Genomic DNA, 21,017 nt, shown 5'->3' on the forward strand with positions numbered 1-21,017 from the left:
CGGTTGCATCACTGCCTGGTATGGAGGCATCAATTCTCAGGACAAGAATAAACTCCAGACGATTGTTAACTCAGCCTGCGACATCACAGGCACCAGACTTCACTTCATCAAGGACGTCGACATGAGACGGTGTCTTAAAAGAGCAGCCTCTAGCCTCAAAGACCCCCAGCCCCCAGGCCATGCCCTCTTCACTCTGCTTCCATTGTGAAAAAGGTCCAGGAGCCTGAAGACGAGCACCCAGCGGCACAAGGACAGCTTCCTCCCACTGCCATCAGATTCCTGAATGGTCGATGAACCAAACACACGGCCTCACTTTTCCTGCCCTGTAATTGTTATTAGTATTTTATTTATTTTTTTATAGTGATGTCATAAGATGGTTATAATATGAATGTTTATCTGTGACGCTGCCACAAAACATAGAGTTTCATGACCTGTTCTTGACAATAAATCATGATTTTGATTCTGATTCACGGTGAGATACTGAACTGGATTCGACAATGGCTGGACGGGAGAAGCCAGAGAGTAGTGATGGATGATGCTTCTCAGACTGGAGGCCTGTGACCAGTGGTGTTGCCTCAGGGATCGATGCTGGGTCCATTGTTTGTCATCTATATCAATGATCTGGATGATAATGTGGTCAATTGGATCAGGAAGTTTGCAGATGACACTAAGATTGGAGACGCTGTGGACAGTGAGGAAGGTTTTCAAAGCTTGCAGAGGGATCTGGACCAGCTGGAAAGATGGGCTTGTGAAGATGCTCTAAATCAAAGTATTGAGTACAGGAGTTTGGACATGATGGTAAAATTGTATCAGACATTGATGCAGCCCAATTTGGAGTATTGTGTGCAGTTTTGGTCACCAAACCACATGAAAGGTATCAATAAGAGAGAAAGAGGGCAGAGAAGATTTACTAGGATGTTGCCTGGACTTCAGGAACTGAATTACGGGGAAAGATTAAACAGGTTAGGACTTTATTCCCTGGGGTGTAGAAGAATGAGGGGAGATTTGATCGAGGTATTTAAAATTATGAGGGGGACAGACAGAGTAAATGTAGGTCGGCTTTTTCCACTGAGGGCCGGTGAGATACAAACCAGAGGACATGGGTTAAGAGTGAAAGGGGGAAGTTTAGGGGGAACGTGAGTAGGAACTTCTTCACACAGAGAGCGGTGGGCGTGTGGAATGAGCTGTCAGCTGAAATGGTGAATGTGGGCTCAATTTTAACATTTAAGAAGAATTTAGACAGGTACATGGATGGGAGGGGTATGGAGGGATATGGACTGGGTGCAGGTCAGTGGGAGTAGGCAAAAAAACAGTTCAGCACAGACTAGAAGGGCTGAAAGGGCCTTTTTTTTGTGCTGTAATGTTACGGTTCTTCTATGATTCTGTGGTCTAACCAGAGTTTGATAGAGCTGTAACATCACCTCATGTCTCTTGAATTCAACTTTCCAACTAATAAAGGCTAACATTGTAGTGGGATTGAGTTGGAATCGTGAGGGCGTGTTGCAACTCTACAAATCTCTGGTGAGACCCCACTTAGAGCACTGTGTTCAGTTCTGGATACCTCATTACAGGAAGAATGTGGAAGCTATGGAGAGGGTACAGAGGAGATTTACCAAGATGTTGGCTGGATTGGGGAAACAAGTCTTATGAGGCCAGGTTAGCAGAGCTGGGACTTTTCTATTTGGAGCAAAGAAGGATGAGAGGAGACTTAATAGTGGTCTACAAGATTCTGAGAGGCATAGATAGCGTGGACAGCCAGTGCCTACTTCACAAGGCAGGAATAGCAAACACTAGGGGACATTGGTACAAAGTGAAGGGAGGGAAGTTTAGGGGAGCCATCAGGGGTAGTTTTTTTTACACAGAGTTGTGGGGGCCTGAAATGCCTTACCGGGGATGGTGGTGGAGGCTGAAACATTAAGGGTATTTAAGAGACTCTTAGACAGGCACATGGATGGAAATAAATAGAGGGTTACGGCATAGGGAGGGGGGGGGGTTTAGCTTTTTAATTTTTTTGGTACAAACATATAGGTCGGCACAACATTGAGGGCCTGTACTGTGCTGTTACGTTCTATGTTCTATACAGTACAGATATTGTGGTCAAAGGTAGTACTGATATACAGTATGTTCCATATATACTTGTACCCTGAGATTTCTCTGTTCTGCAGGCCTCTGCCATTCACTGTGTGCAACCTGCCTGGTTTATTCCCCCAAACTACATTACCTCACACTGGTTTAAGTTAAATTCCATCTGCCAATCCTTTGCCCACTTATCCAATTGGCTGAAATTCTGGTGTGACCTAAGATAACCTTCTTCTCTGTCCACCATATCAACAACCTTGGTGTGATCCTCAAACTCTTAGATTGGCCCATAGAGGGAAGACAAAGAGTGGGCTCCGGGTGTGAGGTTTGGATGGGTTAGATTGAAGCTGGAGTGGGTGTAGATAGGTTGGCGCAACATTCTGGCCCTACTATTCTATGTTCTAAACCCATTCGTCATACCTTGGACATTCTCATTCAAATTGCTAATGTCGCTGATCCACAACCAGGACCCAGAACTCATCCCTGCAGGATACCACTGCCTTCATCCTGGAAAGCAACTTCCAATGCCATTCTCTGATTTCTACCATCGCATGCAATTGGCTAGTTCACACTGGATCCCATTCCCACAACTGTGTGCAGTTCTGGTCTCCTTGAGGAAGAATATATTCGCTTTGGAGGCAGTGCAGCAGAGGTTCACCAGGTTGATTCCAGGGTTGAAGGGGTTGGCCGATGAGAAGGCATTCGCCCTTTTCACACTTGCATGTAGTCCCAGGAATTAAATTGTCCAGTGTGAAAGCAAAATCAGCTCAACACTGGCATCAGGATGATGTCATATCCCACTGGGGATTGATGCCCTCAACTCCTAGTACAATCCCTGGCGTCTGCAGATGCCGGCATTGCGATCAGGCAAGTGTGAAATGGATGTTAGCCTTTATTAGTCGGAAAGTTGAATTCAAGAGACATGAGGTAATGTTACAGCTCTATCAAACTCTGGTTAGACCACAGAATCATAGACTGAAATGACCCAAGTTTTTGCATGAGTACAGGAACATGACAGATGAAAAAAATAAAATGAAGGGATAAACTTTGGCGTGGGAGAGTTGCAGCGAGAGAGAGAGAGAGAGAGAGAGAGAGAGAGAGAGGGAGAGAGAGAGGGAGAGAAAGAGAAGAAATAAATAGCAATAGTGGACAATTTTTAAACAGCGTGGGAAAGTTGGTAGCATTTTCCCACAGTCTTTATAAATTGTGTGCATTAGCACTAACAACTTGCTAGCACCTTCCCATGGTCCCTTATAAGGATGTCTTGGGTAAACTTGTACCTCTCATTATGTTCGTTTTAGATTGGTCACAGTGTTTGAGCTTCCGAAAGAAAATAGACACACAAACCGAGAGCACTTCAGTTTATACAAATCTTTATTACTAAATCTAAAGCTGATTTCACACTACAATATGCAAGCCCTTCTCAACTATACTTATCAACGTCTGGACTGGTCCCAACTGCCGAAGCGAGGCAGCGACTGCACACCTGTAGTAGGTTGTCAGGGCTCCGGTAGCAGCTTCTCCACCTCCCCCGACCGGGACGTTGGCTGGACTCTAAAAGTTCTTCTTCTTGCTGAGAGATATTGCCACCTCTCGGAGATTCTCTCACTTCAGCAGCGGGACCATGGCTTAAACTACCCAAAAACTGCTTACCCAAGCCCCTATTCCCAGCACAGCAAGAAAGATAAGCGAGCAAGCTAGCACGCTAGGCTTCTATCGAATAACATAATTTTCAGCTTATCACTTTGAATACAATGGTTTACTTTGCATCAAGGCTAGGCCTCTGACAGTCTGTGTCTAAAACAAGCAGGAAGATTAAATGTTCTTGGTACACAGATGTCCTTTCTTCAGATAACAGCATCTCTAGCCCCTTGGTGGAATTTAGCTTATGTCTGCTGGTTATAAAAAAAAAAGCAGGTTCTCAGCCTTGCAGAAGCAAAGGGTGCAAAAGTAAAAAAACACAGTTTAAATCTTCCATTTACAAAGGGTGAATAAACCTTATGAATAAAAGTCGGCCGACAGCATCGAATCCACGCTGCTGAAGATCCAACTGCGCTGGGTAGGTCACGTCTCCAGAATGGAGGACCATCGCCTTCCCAAGATCGTGTTATATGGCGAGCTCTCCACTGGCCACCGAGACAGAGGTGCACCAAAGAAGAGGTACAAGGACTGCCTAAAGAAATCTCTTGGTGCCTGCCACATTGACACCGCCAGTGGGCTGATATCGCCTCAAACCGCGCATCTTGGCACCTCACAGTTTGGCGGGCAGCAACCTCCTTTGAAGAAGACCGCAGAGCCCACCTCACTGACAAAAGACAAAGGAGGAAAAACCCAACACCCAACCCCAACCAACCAATTTTCCCTTGCAACCGCTGCAACCGTGTCTGCCTGTCCCGCATCGGACTTGTCAGCCACAAACAAGCCTGCAGCTGACGTGGACATTACCCCTCCATTAATCTTCATCCGTGAAGCCAAGCCAAAGAAGAGACAAAGGGTTTATATAGGCTGGCACAACAACAACAGGGGCTGAAGGGCTTAAACTGTGCTCTATATAAAGCTTAATTATGTCATGATTAGGCATGATTAACGTTGCTTAAATATAAGATCATATTTAGGGCAGGTCCACCATCACTCAAGACATCGTGATGTCACCGGTAGAAGGTAGAACAGTCTTAACCCCGGGATGGCTCCGTGCAAGTGTGAAAGCGTTCAGTGTCCCACATTAGGAGTGGTCAAGTGTGAAAAGCCCCACCCCCATTCCTATCCCAGGCCAATTTAGTGGGACACAGGTGTGAAAGGGGTTATTGAATCATCTGGGACTGTACTAACTGGAATTCAGAAGAATGAGAGGGGATCATAGAGAAACATAAAATTATGAAAGACTAGAGGCAGGAAAGTTGTTTCCATTGGTAGGTGATATTAGAACTGGGGACAGAACTTCAAATTCAGGGGAGTAGATTTAGGATGGAGTTGAGGAGGAACTGCTCCTCCTAGAAAGAGAGAGGAAGGGGGGAGAGAGAAAAATGGAGAGAGAGAGAGAGAGAGAGAGAGAGAGGCAGGGCAGAATATACAGAGAGAGGGGCAGACAGTAGAAAGAGGGAGATGGAAGGCAGCAGCGAAGAGAAAGAGAGAGAGAGAGAGAGAGAGGCAGGGCAGAATACACAGAGAGAGGGGCAGACAGTAGAAAGAGGGAGATGGAAGGCAGCAGCGAAGAGAAAGAGAGAGAGAGAGAGAGAGAGAGGCAGGGCAGAATACACAGAGAGAGGGGCAGACAGTAGAAAGAGGGAGATGGAAGGCAGCAGCGAAGAGAAAGAGAGAGAGAGAGAGAGAGGCAGGGCAGAATACACAGAGAGAGGGGCAGACAGTAGAAAGAGGGAGATGGAAGGCAGCAGCGAAGAGAAAGAGAGAGAGAGAGAGAGAGAGAGAGAGGCAGGGCAGAATACACAGAGAGAGGGGCAGACAGTAGAAAGAGGGAGATGGAAGGCAGCAGCGAAGAGAAAGAGAGAGAGAGAGAGAGAGGCAGGGCAGAATACACAGAGAGAGGGGCAGACAGTAGAAAGAGGGAGATGGAAGGCAGCAGCGAAGAGAAAGAGAGAGAGAGAGAGAGAGAGAGAGAGGCAGGGCAGAATACACAGAGAGAGGGGCAGACAGTAGAAAGAGGGAGATGGAAGGCAGCAGCGAAGAGAAAGAGAGAGAGAGAGAGAGAGGCAGGGCAGAATACACAGAGAGAGGGGCAGACAGTAGAAAGAGGGAGATGGAAGGCAGCAGCGAAGAGAAAGAAAGAGAGAGAGAGAGAGAGAGAGAGAGAGAGAGAGAGAGAGAATGAGCCAGAGAAGGCAGGGGAATTTTCAGCCCAAGGAAGTAGTAGAGGCTGCTTCATGCAATATATTTAAGACACAGTGAGATAGATTTATGCATAGTCGGGGAAAAGTGGAATAGGTGGAGCTGGATCCATGGCCAGAGCAGCTGTGATCTTAATGAATGGAGGTGCAGGCTCGATGGGCCGGATGGCCTCCTGCTTCTATTTATTATGTTCTGGTTATGTTATTCATGATCCTGTCTGTATTTTAAATGTTGCAATTGGCCCTGCCTCTACCACGTTCCCTGGCATCTCGCCCATGTACCCACCATCTGTGTGAACTATGTATCTCTCAGGACCCTTTTAAATCTTTCCCCATCACCTTAAATCTACACCAGTGGTTCTCAACCTTTTACCTTCCACTCACATCCCACTTTAAGTAATCCCTGTGCCATCAGGGCTCTGTGATTAGTAAGGAATTGCTTAAGGTGGGATGTGAGTGGGAAGGAAGGTTGAGAATCGCTGCTCTCGACCCAATTGTTAGTGAAATATTTTGCTTGGGAAAAATTGTCATTGGCCCATTTCCTTTGGAGTTCTGAAACCGTGCACATAACAAGTCAATGAGGGACGATTAAAACAGTGGTTTTCAAACTTTTTCTTTCCACTCACATCCCACCTTAAGCCACCCCTTACTATGACATAGGGATTACTTAAAGTGGGATGTGAGTGGAAAGAAAAAAGTTGAGAGCCACTGACCTACACCCTTTAGTTTTAAACTACTTTATTCCTGACCATCGTATTCTATAAACCTTGATAAGGTCACCCCCTCAGCGTCCCAATGGTCCATAGAGAAAAGTCCCAGCTTGACCTGCCTCTCCTTACATTTCTAGCCTGAACATCCTCGTGAATCTTTTTTGCACCCTTTGCATCTTAATGATATAACAAGATCACAAGACAAAGGATCAGAACCAGGCCACTCAGCCCATCGAGTCTGTTCCGTAAATCTACACTAAACTACTCTACACTAGTTCCAAATTCCGGCCTTTTCCCCATATCCCTTGATACCCTCACTAATGAGATACTTGTCTATTTCTTGTTTAAATACTCCCAGTGATCTGGCTTCCACTGCTGTATGCGGCAGCGAGTTCCCCAGATCCACGACCCTCTGACTAAAGAAGTTCTTCCTAGTCTGTATTTTATATGGATAACCTCTCATTTTCAGACTATGACCCCTTGTCCTCGATTCACCCACCAAAGGAAACATCTTATCTGCATCCACCCTATCTAAACCTTTCAAAATACAAAATGCCTCTATGAGATCTCCTCTCATTCTCCTCTACTCCAATGAATACAACCCAAACGCTCCTCGTTCGTTAGTCCTTGCATTCCGGGAATCATCCTAGTAAATCTCCTCTGTACCCTCTCCAACATTACATTCTTTCTAAGATAAGGGACCGAAAACTGTACACAGTTCTCCAAATGTGGCCTCACCAGTGCCCCATAGAGCCCCATCAACCCCTCATTTCTCTTATATGCTATTCCTCTTGAAATGAAGGCCAACATAGCATTCATTTTCTTCACTACCAATCCCACCTGGTCATTAACTTTTAGGTTTCCATGCACGAGGAAATCCAGGTCCCTTTGCACAGGCGAGGCCTGAATTTTCATCCCATCCAAATAGTATTCTGCCTGTTTATTTCCACTGCCAATATGTACAACTGTACATTTCTCTATGTTAAATCTCATCTGCCCTAATTTTGTCCAGTCTCCTAATCTGTCCATATCCTTCTGCAACTTTATAGTTTCCACTACACTTCCTACTCCGCCACCTGTCTTGGTGTCATCTGCAAATTTGGCCACAAAACCATTCATACCACAATCCAAATCATTAATATAAATTGTATACAACAAAACCGACCCCTGCGGAACACCACTAGTTACAGGCAGCCATCCAGAACGGGAACCCTTAATTTCAACCCTTTGCTTCCTGCCTATCAGCCACTTCTCTATCCAGTTTAATAAATTCCCTGTAATTCCCTGGGCCCTCATCTTATTTAGCAGCCTAATATGAGGCACCTTATCGAAAGCCTTTTGAAAATCTAAATAGACAACATCCACAGCCTCCCCTCTGTCTATCCTACTTGAGATTTCTTCAAAAAAACTCTTAGGTTGGTCAGGCAGGATCTACCCTTTAAAAAACCATGCTGACTCGGACCTATCCTGTCGTGCATCTCCAGGTATTTCATCACCTCATCCTTAAGGATCGACTCTAGCTGGGCAACCAACGTCTTGTGCGGTTGTCACATTAAGGTAGGGGCTCTGGGGCGGATATGGTGTTAGACCCTATGGGCAGGTTCAGGATATCTGGGAATGTGGATGGCCTGCTCTGCCAGAGGGACTGCACTCCAGCTCTGGCCTCTTCCAGGCGGATAAAGCAAGCTCAGAGCATACTGAATGAGAATCCGGTTTATTGTCATGAACACGTGTCATGATGTGCCGAAACTTGTTTCTTGGCAGCAGTGTGGTGCAGAACAAGGTGCAAAATTGCTATAAATTACAATTCCGTAAATACAAAATTAAAAAAAAATGAGTGGATAAAAAAGAAAGTGAGGTCATGTCTGTGATTCATTGTTCATTTAGAAATCTGATGGCAGAGGGGAAGAACTTGTTTTCGTACTGTTGGGTGTTGATCTTCAGGGCTCCTGTACCTCCTTCCTGAACGGTAGCAGTTAAGGGGAGGGCATTGAGGAATGCAGAGGAACAGAGGGGTCTTGGAGTTATGGTACAGAGTTCATTGAAGGTGGATTCCCATGTAGACAGAGTGGTTAAGAAGGAATGTGGTTTGCTGGCCTTCATAAATCATAGCGTAGAGTATAGGAGTTGGGAAGTGATGCTGTGATTGTTTAAGGCATGGGTGAGGCCTGGTTTGGAGTATTGTGTTCAGTTCGGGTCTCCAAATTATAGGAAGGATATAGATAAGGTGGAGAGGGTGCAGAGAAAGTTTACAAGGATGTTGCCTGACTTACAACATCTAGAGTACGGAGAAAGATTAAAGAGACTGGAACATAGATGGCTGAGAGGGGATTTGATAGAGGTATTTAAAATTATGAAGGGAATTGATAGACTAGAAGTGATTAGACTCTTTTCCCTGAGGGCAGAGGAGGTTGGAACAAGAGGGCACAAGTTGAGGGTAAGGGGGCAGCTCTTTAGGAGAAATGTTAGAGGTGGCTTCTTCACTCAGAGAGTGGTGGCAGAATGGAATGATCTTCCAGAGGAGATAGTTGCAGCAGGGTCCCTTCTGACATTTAAGAGAAGGTTGGATGTGTACATGGATATGACGAGGTTGGAGAATTATGGGTGGCAAGCGGTAGGGGGGATCTAGCGGAGTAGTTCAAGTGAACTGGCACGGACTCGAAGGGCCATCATGGCCTGTTTCTGTGCTGTACTTGGTTATATGGTTATAGAAGAGGACATAGCCTGGGTGGTGAGGGTCCTTGAGGATAGAGGTTGCTTTCTTCAGCCTCTGACTCTTGTACATGTCCTTAATAGAAGTCTGTGATGCCACTGGCCGAATTCACAACTCTTTGGAGCCTGTTCCTGTCCTGTGCATTGACACGTCCATACCAGATAGTGATGCAACCAGACAGAATGCTCTCCACAGACCACATGTAGAAATTGGTGAGAGTCTTTGATGATGTACCAAATCTCTTCAGACTCCTCACTAAGTATAGCCACTGGTGAGCTTTCTTCACAATTGCATTGACATGGAGGTCCCAGGATGGGTCTTCACCAGGAATACGAAGTTCCTTACCCACTCTTCCCTTCCATCCCACCCCCACACCCTCTCCACTCATCCTGGTAACTTGCTTGTGAATCTTTTCTGGACCCTCTCCAGTTTGATGATACCGTTCCTACAGCTTGGTGACCAGAACTGAACACAATCCTCCAAGTGCGGTCTCACCAGCGTCTTGTCGATTTGAAACATGCTGTCCCTGCTCCTGTACTCAGTGCTCTAATCGATGAAGGCAAGCGTGCCGAATGCCTTCTGTCGTTACAAGATAAATATTTGGAACATATGCAGGATTACGGGGCAGCAGGTTGATGGATTAATTGGCGCTCCTTTTTCCAGTGACATTTTGAGAGGTTTGGCCCTCCCCTCTCTCTTTCTTCCTTCCTCTCTCTCTCTCTCTCTCACCTTCTTTTTCTCTTCCTCTTTTTCCCTCTCTCCTTCTCACTCTCTCTCCTCACTGTCATTTTCCTTCTGTCTCTCTCTTACTTTCTTTCTCCCTCACCCTCTTTCTCTTTCTCCAAAGCTTCCTCTTTTTCCCTCTCTCTCTCTTCTCACTCTCATTTTCCCTCTCTCTCTCTCTCTCTCTCTCTCTCTCTCTCTCTCTCACTTTGTGCTGGGTGCTCCTGTTTGAGTAGAGAGATCTATGTAAATCTTATGGTTTTCCTGCCTAACCCAACTCCGCACTCCGTGTTCTTTTGCATCTCATTATGGAGGGAACTGACTGGGGAGTGAGAACATCACAGAGTCGCATCCTCATGCACGCACACACACAAACACACACACACACACACACACACACACACACACACACACGCACACACGCACACACACACACACACACACACACACACACACACGCACACACACATACGCGCGCGCACACACACACACGCACACACACATACGCACACACACACACATACACACACACATAAGCACACACACATACACACACACACATACGCGCACACACACATACACACACACACATACGCACACACACACATACACACACACACACACACACACACATACGCGCACACACACACACACACACACACACACATACGCACACACACACACACACATACGCACACACACACACACACACACACACACACACACACACACACACACACGCCTGTCAGAACACAGTGTGTTCCTGTCCATCCTCCCCACAGCTTGCAGTCTGCTCCTTGCGGAGGCAGAAATGGTTCTAGTGACCAGAGCAGCACCACCCTGTATACCGGCACCCTCAACCCTGCAGAAATACATCGAACACACCTACCAGTTCAAGAAGGTGGTGCTCACTCTCTGCTCCACATCAATGGTGTGAGGTGGAGATAGTTAGCAGCTTTACATTTCATGTACATGAGGGAAACATTTCCAATGACCTGTCCTGGTCCACCCACACTCAAATTGTGGCCCAGAAAGCGTACCAACGTACTGAGGACCAGAGAACGCTGTTTTGTCAGATGTACTTGTGCAGGTGCAGTCGAGGCTTGGGCCAGATGTCCCGCTTACCTAGGGAAAGTGAATGCGTAATCCATCGCCTCTCCTTTCTTGGGGTAGTGATCGCCACGTGGCCACTGTCAGGTTACTGCAAATGGCCTCTCCTACATTACTGCTTCCGTAGCAACACCTTCTCGTCGATGTCCCCCATTTTCACCGAGTTTTATGCATCATGGAACAACCAAGTATCCGGCGGTATAACTGGATGGGTAGCCTTGGTTGGCAGTCAGCCTAAGAGAAGGGAAACTCTGATTTCAAACCCAGGCAGAAGGGGCTCAATAGCCTGGTCAGGCCATCCATCTGGGAGAAGGACACTCCAACATAAACCCTATGACCTGAGGACCCGGCTGTCACAGTTCCAGCTTGCTAGGCCATGGCAGATAAACCCCAGGTGTAAAGGGTGGGGCCAGTACTGCGCACACTGCCCTCCACCTAAAAAAAGCCATTGTTCAGGCTCGAAGGATGTGCCCACATCTACGATCTTCCCTAAATCTTCGTTCGTGAAGCCAAGCCAGGAATAAAAACCTTGCGCAATCAGATGACAAGGAACCTGACTTGATTTTCTCAGTAGCCCTGAGGAAATACGACATGTCACCTGCATCCCCGAACAACCGCTAAAGGGGCACCTGTGAGAGCATTCCGTTGGGGTGCATCACTGTGTGGGACAGGAACTGCTCTGCCCAGGAAACGGCAGAAAGTTGTGAATGTGGCTCAGACCATCACACACACTCCCTTCCCTCCATTGATTTAATCTACACTTCCCACTGCTTTAAATAAAGCAGCTAATATCAGGAAGAAGTTAACAAGAGTGAGGTTACGTGCCATCAGATTCAAGGAAATTTTATTCCTGCTGTTATCAGACTCCTGAATGAACTCCATGTGAGCCTTTGCTCTGTACATATTGATCTCTCACTATATTTCTGCACTCTTTGTACTGTGCCTTTCTTGATGTACTAGCATGAAATATTCAACAGGACTGCTCGCAAAACAACTTTGATCACTGCATCTTTGGAACATGTGACAATAAATATGAATTTGAACTTGAACAATCGGAAACAAAGTTCCAAGACAAGCAGCAGTCAAGCCCAAAGTAAAATCCTATGTATTGAGATACAATGAAAAGCTTTATTTTGTGTGTTATCCAGACAGATCAACCCAGCCCTAACTACAGCAGTTACTATGAAAGTATAGTATTACAGAGAAAAAAAATCAGTTAAAAAATGCACAGGCAGCATTCTTTTAACCAATATGAGGCTCATTCAAGAGCCTGATGACAGCAAGAAATATACTGTCCTTGAACCTGAAGGTTTGTGCTTTCAAGCTAATGCATCTTCTCAGAATCAGAATTTATTGTCATGAGTATGTCACAAAATGAATGGCCGACAGGAGGGTGGAGGAGGGGTAGGATGTGTTGGTGGCTTTTGACAGATGTGGAGGGAGTCGATAGATAGTGTGATGGTCTGAGACACATTCACAACTCTCTGCCGATTCTCGCGGACTTGGGCCGTGCCATTCAAGCTCTAAGATGTGGTGCATCCACATGGGACACAGGTATACCCTGCCTGATGAAACTAGAGTGTTCCTACGAACCTTTCATAAGCCGTAATGGTGTAAAGCAAAGAAATGATTACCATTGATTTCTATGGGAAACATTTTCAGTATTCCAAGACCCAGAAAATAACCCACCAAATCATACCAAAAAACACTTAAAATCTAAAATATTACTAACATTTATTAAAAGCAGGAATGATATGATAAATACACAGCCCACCGACTGGTGTCGGTGCTGTGCAATTAGAGGTGCAAGGTACCTCTTCCGGCCAATAGCTTACAGGTCACCCTTGGGAAAGGTGTGGGACCTGTTTAACCTCTCAATCAGGGTCATGTGAAGCCATGGTTTGCAGATGGAGGATGGTTTTTACAAGCTGATTCTACAAACTGGAATTTATGGTTGTAAAACTAAAACCGCTGGGCAGATGAATCTGATGATCTCTGGCCAGGGTGACCCGTCCAATACGGACACTGCAACTGAAGAAGGCAACGGGAAACCACTTCAGTAATTTATCCCTGTTTAATCATGAACTCAACATCGACTATGGTCTCAGCTCAAAGATGGAGCCCTCACCGAAGGAGAACAGGGGAGGCAATGGCTACAATTTGGAGGGGCAGAGATCGTGACAGATGGAGAGACATGATCGCCCACGCCGAACGGCAAGGCTCCTGGATGATCAATAAAGTAGAAATAATCTAGGTACAGTGTCATTTGGCTGAATCTTTGGAGTTTGGGGTGGTGGGAGGTACAGGAGACTGGGATGTAGGAGAGAGAGGAAGAGCAGTTCGGGGTGGGCACGCAGCCTCTATCACGCCCCGCTGCTTTTACCACCTTTTTCTAAAAGCAAAAATCCTTTTGTAAAAGTGAACGCAGGTTTCTTCGTCAAAGCAAATTTGCGTAAAGCGAGCATTTGTAAAGCGGGTTACACCTGTACTCTCTATGGTACAGCCATAAAAATTGGTAAGGGACATAAGAAACATGCTGAATCTCTTTTGGCTTTAAAGGTAGTAGTGGCAATGGTGTACGTTCTTGGCAGTAATGTCATTTTGGTTGGACCAGAACAGAGTGTTGGTGATACTTTCTTGTAAGAACTGTCCCTCATCATATGGAGAGGGGGCAGAGAAGATTTACCAGGATGTTGCCTGGATTGGAAAATAAGTCTTATAAGGCAAGGTGAGCAGAGCTGGGACTTTTCTCTTTGGAGCCTAGAAGGATGAGAGGAGACGATAGAGGTCTACAAGATTATGGGAGGCATAGATAGGGTGGACGGTCAGCACCTGTTTCCCAGGGCAGGAATAGCAAACACCAGAGGATGTGTGTACAAAGAGAAGGGAGCGAAGTTTAGGGGAGATGTCAGGGGTAAGTTTTTTATACAGAGAGTTGTGGGGGCCTGGAATGCCTTGCCAGGGATGGTGATGGAGGCTGAAACATTAGGGGCATTTTAGAGACTCTTAGGACACATGGATGGAAGAAAAATAGAGGGTTACGAGGTAGGGAGGGTTTAGCATTTTTTTAAAGGGTCAGCAGAACATTGAGGGCTGAAGGGCCTGTAATGTGCTGTCGTGCTCTATGTTCTATCTCCATGTCCACCCCATTTTCTGAAAAGGAGGACCATGACCAGTTACTGTTGGGAGGCATGAGAGGTAATGGGCAGGGAACTATGTGAGAGAACTCCCCTCCTACCAAAACAATTAAAATAAAAACTTGCAGATGATGGATCTCCGAAATAAAGACAAAAAATACTGTAAAATCTCAACAAGTCAGGCAAGGCCCGTGGTGTGTCAGTTCCGAGAGGGGATTCTAAGAGACAGTTGAATTTGGAAAGGCAAGGACTATGAGGTATTAAGGTGATTTAACCAGGGACCGCAGAGCCCACCTCACTGACAAAAGACAAAGGAGGGAAAATCCAACACCCAACCCCAACCCACCAATTTTCCCTTGCAACCGTTGCAACCGTGTCTGCCTGTCCCGCATCGGACTTGTCAGTCACCAACGAGCCTGCAGCAGACGTGGACTTTTACCCCCTCCATAAATCTTCGTCCGCGAAGCCAAGCCAAAGAAGAACCAGGGACTTAACAGGATGAGTGAACACATCAAATGAAGCAACGATAACAGAGCGGGGCTTTTCTCTTTGGAGCGGTGAAGAATGAGAGATGACTTAATAGAGGTAGATTTTGAGGGACTCAGATCGGGGCGACAATGGCAAATACCTGAGGACACTGGTTTAAGGTGAGTGGAGGGAAGTTTAGGGGAGATGTGCATTTTACACACTGAGAGTGGTGGGTGCCTGCAATGCATTGCTGGGCGTGGTGGTGGAGGCTGGTACAATAGGGACATTTAAAAGACTCTTTGATAGGCTCATCTTTGAAGATTAGTAGTGAATTATGGGTGTGAGTAGGGAAGATTTAGATTATTATGGAGTAGGTTTACATAGGTCATCACACCCTACACTGACCCTCCGAGACTCTCATTTGTACAAAAACATCTATTTATTTATAGATGAAATACTTGTCCTGTGGATGTATAGCTCGAATGTACGTGTGTTATGTCTGGTTGTGTGTCTGCGTGTTTTGCATTGAGGACCGGAGAACGCTGTTTCGTCGGGTTGTTCTTGTACAAGCAGATGAGAATGAACTTGACTTAAGTCTGAATACAAACTTGATGGGTCATTGAGCCACTGGATGTGGTTGATGACCATCACAGTGTCCTACTCTGTGATGATGCTCTGTTTTGGACTAGGCCTGATCTCAGACATGAACCTGAACTCTTCTGGGACCTCCACGCCGATGCAATCACGAAGGCGGCTCGTCAGGAGCAATACTTCCTGAAGTGTTTGAGGAGATTGGGTATGTCACCAAAGACACTTGCCAATTTCTGCAGGAGTATCGTGGCGAGCATTCCCACTGGTTGCTTCACTGTCTAGTACGAAGGTGTCAATGAACAGGACAGAGAGTTGAGAACCGTCATGGGCAGCAGTTTTCACTCCATTGAGGTGGCATCTCAAGAAAGAAGCCTGTATCCTCAAGGGCCCTGACAATTAACACTTTTTGGTAGTTAGGCCTGGACTCTTCCCTCTCTCATTCTTCCCCATTAATCTCTTGTCTTTAATTAAGATGCCTGCCTGGCTTTAGCTTGAAGAAGGGCTCAGGCCTGAACGTCGGTAATATATCATTCCCTCCTATGGATGCTGCAAGACCGGCTGACTTCCTCTAGCATTTCTGTGTTCTTTTACCTCTTCTCTCTACTACCATCGGGAAGGAGGTGCAGGAGCCTGAAGACAAACACCCAGCGGCTCAAAAACAGCTTCTTCCCCTCCGCCATCAGATTCCTGAATGGACAATGAACCTCATTTTGGCACTAATTTACTTCCGTTTAAATGTGATTTTATGGGAATATTTGCAACTGTGAGGCTGCCGCAAAGCAACGAATTTGGTGACATGTTCATGGCAATGAAATTCTGATTCTCATTCCTCATTTCAGGTGAAGGTGTGGTTCCAAAACAGGAGGACCAAGTACAAGCGACAGAAGCTGGAGGAGGAAGGGGCCGACTCCCAGCAGAAGAAGAAAGGCTCCCATCACGTCAACCGCTGGAGGTTGGCCACCAAACAGTCCAGTCCTGATGACATAGACGTCACCTCCGAGGACTAGCCGGGGAGTCGCGGGCATGCGGGAGCGACCGCCCGGGAGGCGACATCCAAGAAGCCGTGGGCATTTCCGAAGGGGGAGAGGAGAGCGGAGAAGCAAACTGCAGACCAACACATTGATCATCACTGGGTGTCCTGAGAAGGATCTGAACATGCACTTCGGGCTGTGGAAGAAAGAGTGTGTTCTGTTCCAGTGATACTTAACCATCCACTGTATATATATATAAATATATATTATATTAAAAATTATCCTAAAAAATAAACTTTTTTATTTATTTGATGTAATTCTTTGCGATGTGGCTCTTCAACTGGTAATGATTGGTTCCCTCACACGGAGAATATTGTCTTGGTTCAGGGGGAACTGCGGGAGAAGGGTTTGTTCCTGGGCAGGAGCCACCGTCATTTTAAGCTGGCAACGTCGTTTTTCTCTGCCCTCTGATGGAGACTTTGTCCTGTGAGAAGTGTTTGCCCAATTTTCCACTGAACCCCTGATGTACGTGCTGTTTGCTACATCTGTGGAGCGAGATGCCACTGCAAAGTAGGTGTGGACGGTGCTTTCACCCAGACATGCCTACATTGTCACCCTGGGTCGGGTCCACAGCCCTACCGTCCCCGTCTTCCAGGAGCATATTCACCAGGGCATTCCACCTGTGGGTGAGGCAGTCTGATCGACCCTCAACCGCTGACCAGACCCACAGTCAGACAGGCAAAAGGGTATACACACTTGGCCACAGACTAATAGGCACACTGAGAATGACAGACAGACAACACAGGCAGATAAATACACACAGACAGACCTGAACAGATAAGCAGATGCACACAGGGACAGGTCCTGATAGCAAGACACACGCAACAAACAGATAGGATAATACATGCAAACAGACAGACAACACACACACTCCCCACGGGAAAATGGATACAGACATAACCATCACACACACACTCACACAAACACACACACTCACACAAACACAAACACTCACACACACTCACACAAACACACACACACACACATACACTCACACACACACACACACACACACACACACACACACACACACACACAAACACTCACACACGTACACTCACACACACACAGATGCAGACACACATTAATTCATAGGGATACCTGTTGACGTGATTGGTTGATTTGGGATGTGTAGATCGGGAGGGGGAGACACATCTCCCATGGGGAATCCTTCTGACATGATTTAGCTCCTCATGGTAAGATGATGGTCCCACATGCTGCTGTGAAGACTGGTTCACTTGTAGGTGATCACAGTGAAGGCCTGGTTCTATCCCACAAGCAGACTGTAAATAGCTGTGATGTAGTTCATGATTGAAAGCTGATGTGCGCGCCAGAACGTTCATTATTTTGCTTCCCCTGCATTATCTGAAATCTCAGTACATGAATAAAGGCTTGCAATATTTCGTACGATGCTGTTGAGTAATTTGTTGTGTCTGTAATGAACACTGCTGACCCTATGCGAGAGGATCTGACCCTTCCTTTGGTTCAATGGGGAGCCCTTTTCCACGACGCTGGAGAAACTCAGCAGGTCAAACCAGGTCCTTAGTGTAGTGAAGATAAAGGTCCATCACCAATGTTTTGGGGGCTTGATCCCTTCGTCAAGTTATGAACAAAATGTAGGCAGGCGCCTGAATCTACCTTTGCACATCCAAATTTTGAATCTTCTCCTCATCCAAATAATCGTCTGCCCTTTTATTCCTCCCCCCAACGAGCATGACCGAAGGCTTTCTGACGTTGTATTTCATTTGCCACTTCTCTGCCCATCCTCCTCATCTGTCCAAGTCCCTTTGCTGCCTCTCTGTTGCCTCCTCACTACCTGCCCCTCTACCTATCTCTGTATCCTCCACCATTAATTCTGTAATCCAGATAATTACAGACGAGAGAAGAAGAAGTGGCCCCCACATCGGACCACCACTGCCAACCTAAATAGGATCCCTCCATTCCCACTCTCTGTTTCCTGCTGACCAGCCGTTGCTCTGCCCATGCTAGTACTTCCTGTAATTCCACGGGCTCACATCTGGTCCAGCAGCCTCATGCCCGGCACCTTGCCCTAGGCCTTTTGGAAATCCAAATATACCACATTTAATGCACCTCCATTTACTATTTACATCTGCAACACACTCCTCCAACTCTCCCTAGATTTCCCCTAAATCCATCCTCCTCTGTCTTCGCAATCACCAAACTCCCACTGTGCTCTGGGCCAGGGAATTCCACCTTTCTCCCCGCTCCCCTCTCGATCTCACTGTGCAACTGTGGCCCCTGGCTCTAGACACTTCGGCTGGGGGAAATGTTGACCCTGAATCTGGTCTCGGTAGTAGCACCTCAAATCTAGAGAAGACCAACCAGTCTCAAGTGGCAAATCTGAGATCTCAGGAAGCAGCTGAGTGAATCTCCTGGGCCAGCAGGCAAGGAGACCAGGCACTCCACGTGTGCTCTCATCAACTGCAATAAAAGTTTCCTCCTGTAGTAATCAAACTGCCTTGCAGAAACAGGATCAGAATTTATTGTCATGAACAAGTCACGAAATTCAGTGTTTGGCAGCAGCGTCACGGGGCAAATGTTCAGATAAAGCAATAAGTTAAAATATATTACTACATGGAAAGTGAGGCAGTGTCTTTGATTCATTGATAATTCAGGAATCTGATGACAGAGGGGAAGAAACTGTCCTTGTGCTTGTCTTCAGGCTCCTGTACCTTTTTCCCGATGGTAGCAGAGTGGTGGGGATCCTTGAAGATAGAGGGTGTTTTTTTAAGACTCTGCCTCATGTCGATGTCCTCGATGGAGTGAAGTCTGGTGCCTGTGATGTCGCAGGTTGAGTTAACAACCCTCTGGAGATTTTTCTCATCCTGAGCGTTGGCACCTCCATACCAGAAAGTGATGCAACCAGCCAGAATGCTCTCCAAGGTCCACCTGTAGAAGTTTTCGAGCATCTTTGTTGACGTCCTGTATCTCCTCAAACTCCCCACAAAGTATAGCTGCTAGCGAACCTTCTCTGCAATTGCATCGATATGGAGGACAGATCCTCGGAGATGTTGACACCCAGTACTGAGCCCTTGATGAGGACTGGGTCGTGTTCCCCTGACTTCCTCCTGTCAATGAGTTAAAGAGTTTGCAAATCATTAACCCAATGAAGGAGAATGTTAACACATTCTAGTAAATCTTCTCTGCACTCTTTCTATCTTATTGATCTCTTTCCTGTAGTTCGGTGACCAGAACTGCACACAATCCTCCAATGTCTTAAACAACTTTATTATAACATCCCAACTCCTATACTCAATACTTTGATTAATGAAGACCAACGTGCCAAAAGCCCTTTTCACAACCCAAGCTGCCCGTGATGCCACTTGGAATTATGGAGGGGTTGAAGGCCTGGGGAACTGTAATGAGAAAGGTTTCAAGCCAACAAGCACTGAAATGGGTGAGAGTTGGAGTGGTTTAGGATGCAGCCAGCTTTTGGGGTCTGTCCAGGAGGTTTCAAGGGGAAAGATCATAAGACCGGAATTAGGCAATTTGGCCCACAATGCCATTACAGCGCCAGCGATCAGGACCAGGGTTCGAATGCCACGCTGTCTGTAAAGAGTTTGTACATTCTCCCCATGTCTGTGTGGGTTTCCTCTGGGAGCTCCGATTTTCTTCTACTGTTCATAAGTTAAACATGTTAATTGGATGTAATTGGAACGGGTGGGCAGAAAGGGGCCTGTTACTGTGTTGTATATATAATATAAAAACAAATAAAAACCATCTCCATCAGTACCGGACCACCCCAGGGGTGTGTCCTTAGCCCCCTGCTCTACTCACTTTACACCTATGACTAGGTAGCTCAGTACGACAATAACACCGTCTACAAATTTGCCGACGATACCACGGTAGTGGGTTGTATAAAGGACGGGGATGAGTCAGTGTACAGGAGGGAGATTGAAAACTTGGCTGAATGGTCCACCAACAACAACTTGCACTCAATGTCACCTAAACTAAGGAGCTGATTGTTGGCTTCAGGAAGGGAAAGCCAGTGGTGCACGATCCAGTGGTCACTGGGGGGAATCAGAGGTAGAGAGGGGGAGCACATGTAAGCTCTTGGGAGTCACCATCCTGGCAGATCTTTCCTGGACCCAACACACCAATGTCATCATGGAGAAACCATGTCAGGACCTCTACATCCTGATGAGGTTCAACATGTCATTGAAAAGCTTGGCAAATTTCCACATATTTGTAGTGGAAAGTGTACTGATCCACTGCATCACAGTCAGGTTAGGGGACACCAATAGCCCTGAGAGTAAAGCCCTGCAAAAGGTAGTGGACACAGCCCAGGACATCAAAGGCAAAACCCTCCACACCATCGAGGACATCGACAGGGAACACTGTCATCAGAGAGCAGCAGTGATCATCAGGGATCCACACCACCCAGCACACGCTTTGTTCTCACTGCTGCCATCAGGAAAGAGGTCGAGGTGCCACAAGACTCACACCAACCAGGTTCGGGAACAGCTGCCACCCCTCCACCAGCAGACTCCTCAATGACAAACTCAGAGACACATTTAAAGACTTACTTTGCACGTTATTTATTATTGGATTTTTTTTCAGTACAGTTACCATCAGTTTGTTTTTTAGTACAG

The 21,017-nt window shown here is 46.5% G+C and overlaps 1 protein-coding gene across 1 annotated transcript in view; it reads left to right on the top strand.

Moving 5' to 3' along the window:
• The window catches only part of emx1 (empty spiracles homeobox 1), a 34,693-nt gene extending 18,113 nt beyond the window's left edge, over positions 1-16,580 (top strand). Inside the window, exon 3 of the mRNA XM_069922724.1 lies at positions 16,213-16,580. Within this exon, the coding sequence (XP_069778825.1) occupies positions 16,213-16,380 (168 nt within the window). The 3' untranslated portion in view covers positions 16,381-16,580. The remainder of the gene's footprint in view (positions 1-16,212) is intronic.
• Positions 16,581-21,017: the final 4,437 nt, after the last annotated feature.

This window comes from Narcine bancroftii, chromosome 3 (assembly GCF_036971445.1).
Source record: "Narcine bancroftii isolate sNarBan1 chromosome 3, sNarBan1.hap1, whole genome shotgun sequence".
Taxonomy (NCBI): Eukaryota; Metazoa; Chordata; class Chondrichthyes; order Torpediniformes; family Narcinidae; genus Narcine; species Narcine bancroftii.